At 59.6% G+C, this 8,683-nt stretch overlaps 2 protein-coding genes across 2 annotated transcripts in view; one reads left to right on the forward strand and one right to left on the reverse strand.

Annotated features, from left to right (window-relative positions):
• Positions 1–91: 91 nt before the first annotated feature.
• Positions 92–3,858, forward strand: LOC119093635 (multiple coagulation factor deficiency protein 2 homolog). Its single transcript, XM_037216626.1, has 4 exons — positions 92–280; positions 2,456–2,542; positions 2,892–3,067; positions 3,299–3,858. The coding sequence occupies exons 1-4, from the start codon at positions 114–116 to the stop codon at positions 3,445–3,447; spliced, it is 579 nt and encodes a 192-aa protein (XP_037072521.1). The 5' UTR covers positions 92–113; the 3' UTR covers positions 3,448–3,858.
• Positions 3,859–4,500: 642 nt separating this feature from the next.
• NO66 (Bifunctional lysine-specific demethylase and histidyl-hydroxylase NO66) overlaps positions 4,501–8,683 on the reverse strand; it is a 32,575-nt gene continuing 28,392 nt past the window's right edge. Inside the window, exons 7-13 of the mRNA XM_037217500.1 lie at positions 8,044–8,256; positions 7,420–7,539; positions 6,662–6,707; positions 6,580–6,628; positions 6,047–6,164; positions 5,435–5,624; positions 4,501–5,027 (exon numbers count right to left, since the gene is read on the reverse strand). Of these exons, the coding sequence (XP_037073395.1) occupies positions 4,941–5,027; positions 5,435–5,624; positions 6,047–6,164; positions 6,580–6,628; positions 6,662–6,707; positions 7,420–7,539; positions 8,044–8,256 (823 nt within the window). The 3' untranslated portion in view covers positions 4,501–4,940. The remainder of the gene's footprint in view (positions 5,028–5,434; positions 5,625–6,046; positions 6,165–6,579; positions 6,629–6,661; positions 6,708–7,419; positions 7,540–8,043; positions 8,257–8,683) is intronic.

Below are 8,683 nucleotides of genomic sequence, written 5' to 3' on the forward strand. Positions count from 1 at the left end.
CCCCGCCACGTGACGCGCGCCGGTGACAGGTCGCGGCTGACGTGGCGGCCGTCAGCCGTCGCCCGTCACGTCAGCCCGGCGGCCGGGCGGCCCGACAGTCACTCCACGGCGCCATGCGGACGGTCCGGCTGCTGGCGGCGCTGCTGGCGCTAGCCTGCGCGCGGGCCAACGACGACTGGGACGAGGAGGAGGAGCACCACAGCGAGCACCATCACAGCCACATCGACCTGGACCACGAGGTCACCGATGACTTCTTCCAGACGGTCGGCAACGACGAAGAGTGAGTGCCGCGTGGCGACGGGCTGAAACTGTCTAGGAGCTAGAGGGCAGTGGGTAATGATGTCGGGTGACAGATGGTCTGGGGACATGAGGATAGTGAGCGTTGATGTCGGGTGATAGATGGTCTGGGGACAAGAGGACAGTGGGCGTTGATGTCGGGTGATAGATGGTCTGGGGACAAGAGGACAGTGGGCGCTGATGTCGGGTTATAGTCCGGGGACCAGAGGGCAGTGGCTGGTGATGTTGGGTGACAGATGGTGAGGAGCTCGGCAGACGAGGAGAAAGGTGGCTGACTGACGGCACTCTGGTGATGAGGGGTGGAGAAGGGGGAGGGGGCATGCGGACGCCGAGTGATGGTAAGGCGATAGCTTCGGTGAAGGAGGAGGGAGGCCTCGCCGGCACTGCGCTATCCATTGATGCGTTATTCTTGCCTAGTCGTTAGCCGCATGCTCAGTGGGTGCTGTGCGACATTGCACACTTGATGGCCGTGTAAGACATCACGCGCATGCGCAAACCGCTGGAAGTCGTCTTCATAGTAAACAATTGCTTTTTTTCGTCTTGCCACCAAAACCGCGTTATCCAATACATGGTCATGGGACTCATGAATTTTAAACGAGTACTCGTGAACTTATCGCATCGGGCTCCAACGAGAATTGGACCAGTTGGCAGATTTAAGCCCGGCCGGGCAGAAAGCGCACTCGACTGGGCTGAGCTCCTAAGTGGACTGATGATCATAAGTGATGGTCAACCTGAGCTTATGATCACAAGTGATGGTCAAGCCGGGCTTACGCTCACAAGTGATGGTCAACCTGAGTTTATGATCACAAGTGATGGTCAAGCCGGGCTTACGCCCACAAGTGATGGTCAACCTGAGTTTATGATCATAAGTGATGGTCAAGCCGGGGTTACGCTCACAAGTGATGGTCAACCTGAGTTTATGATCACAAGTGATGGTCAAGCCGGGCTTACGCTTACAAGTGATGGTCAACCTGAGTTTATGATCACAAGTGATGGTCAAGCCGGGCTTACGCTCACAAGTGATGGTCAACCTGAGTTTATGACCATAAGTGATGGTCAAGCGGGGCCTACGCTCACAAGTCATGGCCAGCCTGAGTTTATGATCATAAGTGATGGTCAAGCCGGGTTTAAGCTCATAAGTGACCACGAGCCCAACTTGAAACGTCAGACACTGAAAATAAACGAGTTTGCACTATGACGTTGCCTAACCAGCTCCTCCTATTACATAAAAGGCCGATAGCCCGGCAAAAGAAATCTGACTTAATCATGAAAAAAATTCCTGTTGCTATTTCTTCCCCATATACTTGGCTTTCATTCAGGCTATAGCCTGCAGCCTCCGTACGGGTGAAGGCAAACCCGCTGTCACCAAGGCTTTGCACGCGTCAATGAAGATGGTGAAGACGATGGCACGGGACATCCTGGCTAAAAAGAGGGCTGTGTGGGAGTTCAAGGGCCAAAGGAAAGTTCAGGGGCAGGGGGGGGGAGAGAGAGAGAGAGAGAGAGAGAGAGAGAGAGAGAGAGAGAGAGAGAGAGAGAGAGAGAGAGAGAGAGTGAGAGAGAGAGAGAGAGAGAGAGAGAGAGAGAGAGAGAGAGAGAGAGGAGAGACAAGAGAGAGAGAGACAGAGAGACGACAGAGAGAGAGAGAGAGAGAGAAGAGAGAGAGAGAGAGAGAGAGAGGAGAGAGAGAGAGAGAGAGAGAGAGAGAGAGAGAGAGAGAGAGGGAGAGAGAAAGAGAGAGAGAGAGGAGAGAGCTAGAGAGAGAGAGAGAGCAAGAGAGAGAGAGCTAGTGCGGAAAATTGCGAAAGTTCATTATTCAACATAAAATTGACGTCATTCGTTTGTTTCATGAACGCGAATTGAATGGCTGCGTCAACACGGCCCTCCTACTTCCACGGCGGTTTAACATCAACCTTATCGTGACGAATGGAAAGAAATGACCTCAGCGAACGGCTTGAGAGGACCGACAGCAAGCAGGACAAAACTTCCACCCTGACATTGTGTTTCAAGAACTGCATGTAATGCTGGTGTTCTCTTTCCATCCGTGTTCGGACTTAGTGTCCAATATTTTTCCATGACGACACGATCGCTTGCGAGGCGGACAACACATAGTAATGGCTTGCAGTAATTTTGACCTGCATAAGATTCATTTCATTTCCAGACATCTGAAAGAGCACCTGGGGGACGAGTTCACCGACGAGAAGAAAAAGGAGATGACCCACGAGGAGGAGAGATACCAGTTCTTCCGGTGAGGACCAGTGGAGCTGTGGCTGCGGTCATCGGCCGGGGCTCGGTCTGACCCTGGCCCTACGGGCTGGCAGGGGCGTCGGCGGGCGCGCCGCCGGACCCTGCTGGTGCCCCGTTGTCACGGACCATCGGTCGGCGCAGGGGCGTGTGCAGGAGTCGCATGCGAGGGGTGCAGCGCAAGTGTGGCGGCAAATGAGCTCATTCTCATGAAATTAACAAGGTCACGTAGTTCTCTCCCCCATTCCCTTGCTGAATTCCTGACTTCACTGAGTCCTCCCGCTGTTCCCACCCGCGGGCCAGACCCGCCCGGCGGCGGTGGCCACGTGACCGGGCGAGCGCGCGCGTCGCAGGGTACACGACACGAACCAGGACGGCGCGCTGGACGGGCTCGAGCTGATGAAGTCGCTGCTGCACGTGAACCCGTACCAGGTGACGACCGTGCCGGTCGACGCCTCCGCCGAGCAGGAGCGGCAAGCGGCCCTGGCCGACGACAACCACAACAACAAACTGCTGCAGGCTATCGCCGGTGAGTGGCGGTCAAGGCCAGGTGAGAGACGGTCAAGGCCGGTGAGGGGACGGTCAAGGCCGGTGAGTGGAGGTCAAGACCGGTTAGTGGTGGTCAAGGCCAGTGAGAGGCGGTCAAGGCCGGTGAGTAGAGATCAAGGCCGGTGGGAAATTGCGGGAAATCCCAGAAGTAGAGTAGCTTGCTCATCGAGGCACTTCCTGCCTCAGTCATCACCTTGCACTGTCTTTGCAGGGATCATCGACTCAACGCTGAACAAGTACGACTGGAACACCGACGGTTCGCTGGACTACACCGAGTACATATCTGGAGCCGTGAACATGTTCAGCGCGCCGGCCGAAGAGGCTCACCCTACCGCAGCAGCCGGCCCACTGACCTGTTGACCTGCGACGGGGGATCAGGTCACCGAACGCGAGTTGGGGTCAGCGGTGCTGTTTGGGTCAGGTCAAGGTGTTGTTCACAGGCAGGCAGGTATTTCGAGACATCTAGCAGAGGATGCGATGGGTCGTTTGATGGCGCAGATGGGAAGTTGAGTGTTTGCAGTACGTCACGTACAGATGGAGAGCACACTCAAAGGGACTGCGTCCCAATAATCGCGCTATACATCCGATCCCGGAGACCCTATTGCTAATCATCTGAAAACAATGGCCCAGCGTACATGCGGGGGCTTGCAGGCGAAACTAAGCCAAGCATTCCTCTCTGGCTGGGGTCAGTCCCACTTTCCGATCCAAGAACACACCGCAGATGCTTTGTAAATAAATACGGAACGAACAATGTCATGCGTACAATCTGGTTTAGACCTAAGGTTTAAACCTAATGTTATAAGGAGGTTTATGCGAATATTCTAGGGTATTCCCGCAGATATCCTAGGGTGAGAAGTCCGATGCGAATCATCGCTCCCAGCCACTCCGTCCTCGTACAAAGGAGAAATTTGAGCCTGTATGCTTCAGCAAATGGCAATTGCGCAGCTAAAGGCCTATACGAGAGGGTATCACGGACAACGCCGGGAGATGAGTGAGCTGCCCTGCCATCCTAAGACAGGAAATAATAACTTAATTATTACAGCGAACTCGAAACGCAGTTTCCTATTCAATTGGGGGAGGAGGGGGGGGGGAGGTTACAGTCACCCCGCTCCCAGCTTGAGCTCCAGCCCTCCCGACTTTAAGGAAAGCGGGCCAAATTAGGTGGGAAACCAGTTCGTGGATAGATTTCACCATTTTACACCGGTCAGCTTACCTCCATTTAATTTTGCGGGACTATGGCTCCGAAACATAGCTTCATTACCCTGTGTCGTAGCCAACTGCTCTACGTAGCTTCATTACCCTGTGTCGTAGCCAACTGCTCTACACTTTAAGCCCGCGCAGGCGTAAAACATGCTCGGATGACGCGGGACGCTGGTCGTTTTGATTCACTGTCTTCAGTCTGCAACGAACGTGTCGGCGCCCGCATTGTATTTTCAGTAATCATGACCAAACCAACACAGAATGAACACGCCGTACTAGCAGGCGAGCTTCCGCCTGTTGCGACACAGCACAGAGTTCAGAGCGGACCCGGCGGACCACCAGTCCACCGGTCCGCCGGTCCAGCGGTCCACCGGTCCACCTGGTCTATCGGTCTACCGGTACACCAGTCCGCGGTTCACCGGTCCAGCGGTCCAGCGGTCCAGCGGTCCGCCGGTCCACCAGTCCACCAGTCCGCGGTCTACCGGTCCACCGGTCTACCGGTCTACCAGCCCGAGAGTCCAGCGGTCCAGCGGTCCAGCGGTCCGCCGGTCCACCAGTCCACCGGTCCACCAGTCCGCGATCCCGCGGTCACCGGGGGTCCGGGGGTCCACCGGTCCACCACTCCATCAGCCCGCGGTCCGGCGGGGCGCCTCTCACGAGTCGCCGTCATCGGCCACGTCCGGGATGGGCTCCCGTGTCACCACCAGGCCCTTCTCCCAGAGGCTGGCCGCGAACGCCACCTGCCGGCGGCGGGCACGTGTCAGCCAGGCCACGGCGGCTGTGTCGGCAGGGCTGGGCTCTCAGCTCGGCGGCGGAGGGCGCCAGTCAGCCAGGCCACGGCGGCCGTGTCGGCAGGGCTGGGCTCTCAACTCGGCGGCGGCGGCCCCACCTTTCTGACCTTGACGACGGCGGGCCTCGTAAATTAGGTGACCTGACGCACTTCATCCCGCAAGCCGTGGGGAGGGGAGGGGGGGGGGGGGCGCGACCACAGCAGGCAGCATGCATCCACGCAGAGGTACTCATCCCTCCCAACAGCAAGCAATGAAGTAAGGGATCGGAAAGTAAAGTACGGGAGCACAGATCACGACCGACCACAAGCCGGTCACCTTAGAGCCGACCCCGATAAATAGGACGCGCGTGCACTCACCTTGGCCTCAGCGGCATCGCCGGGCAGCCGTCCGACGGCCGTGTAGCGGGGGTACGCGTGCACGAGCGCCGCCACCGCCTCCGCCTGCGCCTCGTCCTCCAGCTCGAGGAACTGCTCGGGCTGCTCGCGGTAGAGGCGCGAGTTCTCCAGGCAGTGGTACAGCCGCAGCTCGCCGTCCTCATTCACCAGCCTGGCCGGTGGGCGGGGGGGGGGGGGGGGTCAGAGGATGTGCCCGCGGCCAGCTGTCTGCACCCAGGCCGGCAACTTAGGACAGCTCAGGCTGTTTAGGAGCAGTGCGATTGGCGCCAGGTGAGGCGTGACCGAACGCCGCGGCGAGTGGTGGGCCAGGACCCGGACTGCTACCCCATGGACCCCTCCCCCCCCCCCACAGGTCCATGGAGCCCCCTGGCTGCTCCGGCGACAGGGGATTAGGAGGGAGTGCTGTACTCAGACCGTGACAAGGCACACTCAAACACCGGTATCGTAAGGCGTCCAAGGCCGCACAGTCTTACGTGGAGAAGATTGAATGGACAATGAATATGCTCAATTCACTTTTGTACCAAGTTGACTGATGTGCACAGCTCGGACTGCGGCTGCACCAGCGCCTCTCACCGTACGACGTTGCCCCGGATCAGCTTGATCTCCGTATCCTCGTCCATGGTGGCGTGGCCCTTCACCTGGCCATCCACCCACCGCTCGCCGTCCTCGTGCACGGAGCGACATCTCTCGTCTGAAACACGTATTGCAGCTTAAAAACTCTTCCACAGAGCAGTCGAACACGTGCAAATCAACAGACAGTCGCGCTCCACGTGACGTATTGTGCCCTTCTGTAAGACGCTGGCAACGATTATGCTAATGATGGCGACATGACGGCATGATTGATGGCATGACTTCCAGACGATGACATTCTGGGAACGATGGCGTGACGTCAATGTAAAAACCTGAATGAATGGCTGAATGTCCGCTCAATGGCAGAGATAGGGAAAACCATGCAAAAGCATTCCTGAAAAAGGTCACGCTGACACAACATTCCAAGAACATTCAACCGACACATCTTGGTTCAAAGGTCCATTAGCTAGTTGGCAATCCCCCGAAGCATGAGCAAATGATCACTTGGAGAACAGGAGGTGCTCAAGAAGGCCGACCTTTGGAGAGCGCCGGCGGCAGGGCGTCGTGCAGATACTGGCGGCCCAGCTGGTCGACGGCGGCGTCCACCGGCAGGTGGTCGGCCAGTCGGGTCACCAGCCGGCGGGCCGTCTCCAGCAGCGCCACCCTGCCGGCGGCGACACACGGTCCCACGTGCTGCACGCCAGCAAGCCTTCACACCCGGCGCACCCTGTCCCGATCCTGTCCTGTCGTGTCCTGTCGTGTCCTGTCGTGTCCTGTCTTGTCCCCGTCCCCGTCCCCGGCCCCGGCCCCGGCCCCGGCCCCGGTCCCGGTCCCGGTCCCGGCCCCGGTCCCGGTCCCGGTCCCGGTCCCGGTCCCGGCCCCGGTCCCGGTCCCGGTCCCGGCCCCGGCCCGGCCCCGGCCCCGGCCCCGGCCCCGGCCCCGGCCCCGGCCCTGGCCCCGGCCCCGGCCCCGGCCCCGGCCCCGGCCCCGGCCCCGGCCCTGGTTCCTAACCCGGTGCCTTGACACCTGGCCGTCTGCCAGTCCCTACCACGGCTCATCGCCGCAGCGCCCGTCACAGGGTAATACTGGGCGGTCCCTGAGGACGACCGGCCGGGGGGAGACGGCCGGTGCTGGGGCGCACGGCCGGGGCGGGGACGGAGCGGCGGCCGCGGCGGCGCTGCTGACGGAGCCCTGCGACACGGCCGTCACCGGCAGACGCAGGCAGCGTCGGCGGTCCGGAGGGGCCAGCGGAGGACGGGGCACCGCGGCCGCTGTAGAGGGACCTCACACGGTCAACGCTGTCAGCGCCGTACCGGGGACCACTGACCGGGCCCGGCCGGCTCGTGCCGCACTGACCGCTGGCTGACCGCACTGACCGCTGGCTGGAGCTACTCTCGTCGTTGACGAGGCCGGCGTGCCCCAGGAAGCCGACCGGCAGACCGCGCCGGAAGTCTACGTCCTCGGCTATGGCTCGCTGCAGCGCCACCGGCACCATCCTGCCGGCCCGTCGGCAACGTCACCGAGCGGCCGGCACGGGCGTCCGCCCCGCCGGTCGCCCCGGGCCGGCAGACGCGCCCCGCAGGACGCTACATCAGGGTGTGGTGACTCACGAGTACGTCGACTCCCGGCCTTTGATACAATTCTCTGAAGAAGTGGCGAAACGCGCCATTGTAGATTTAACAAAAACCCGTAGCCCATTTTCCTCGGCATGGTTAATTTTACGGCATGTGAAAGCCGGACGAGAACGTCTTCAAGAAATATCGAAAATGTGTAATGTACATCTTAAGGTTAACATCTAACATCTGCATAGCACACAGAAATGCCATTTGGTAATAATTCAGTTTAAAAGGTCAACCGCATAAGCGACTAAAGTGCAGAAATGCCGACTAGACCACAACGCTGTGCGAGCATGACTCGCTGCCGGAAGTATGCCAGCCCGCACTACCAAATCCCCCCCCCCCCCCCACTCCCTGCGCCGCCCGCCGCGGGCGCCCACTGACTTTTCGAGCAGGTCGGACCAGGCCAGGTGCTGGTAGCAGGAGACGGTGATGTGCAGGCTGTGCTGGTCGGGCAGCGAGCGGCCCTGGTGGATGGTACCGCGCGGGAAGTACAGCAGGTCACCGGCCTCGAGCGTCACCTCCAGCGCCGGCGGTGACGTCACCTCCTCCGGACGGAAGTTGCCAGACGAGTCCCGCGCCAGCTCCTCGCCCGGTCTGGCAGCGCGCGCCGGCCGCGGTCAGAGACGGGGGAGCGGGAGACCGAGAGAGCGTCGGGACAGAGAGAGCGCGAGGGACGCAAGGAGAGAGAGAGAGAGAGAGAGAGAGAGAGAGATAGAGAGAGGAGAGAGAGAGAGAGAGAGAGAGAGAGAAGAGAGAGAGAGAGAGAGAGGAGAAGAAGAGAGATGAGCGAGAGAGAGAGAGAGAGGATAGAGGAGAGAAGAGAGAGGAGCAGAGAGAGAGAGAGAGAGGAGAGAGAGAGAGAGAGAGAGAGAGAGAGAGAGAGAGAGAGATAGGAGAGAGAGAGAGAGAGAGAGAGAGAGAGAGAAGAGAGAGAGAGAGAGAGAGAGGAGAGAGGAGAGAGAGAGAGAGAGGAAGAGAGAGAGAGAGAGAGAGAGAGAGAGAGAGAGAGAGAGAGAGAGAG

This window comes from Pollicipes pollicipes, unplaced genomic scaffold (genome assembly GCF_011947565.3).
Source record: "Pollicipes pollicipes isolate AB1234 unplaced genomic scaffold, Ppol_2.1 Scaffold_4002;HRSCAF=4701_pilon_pilon_pilon, whole genome shotgun sequence".
NCBI classification, from domain to species: domain Eukaryota; kingdom Metazoa; phylum Arthropoda; class Thecostraca; order Pollicipedomorpha; family Pollicipedidae; genus Pollicipes; species Pollicipes pollicipes.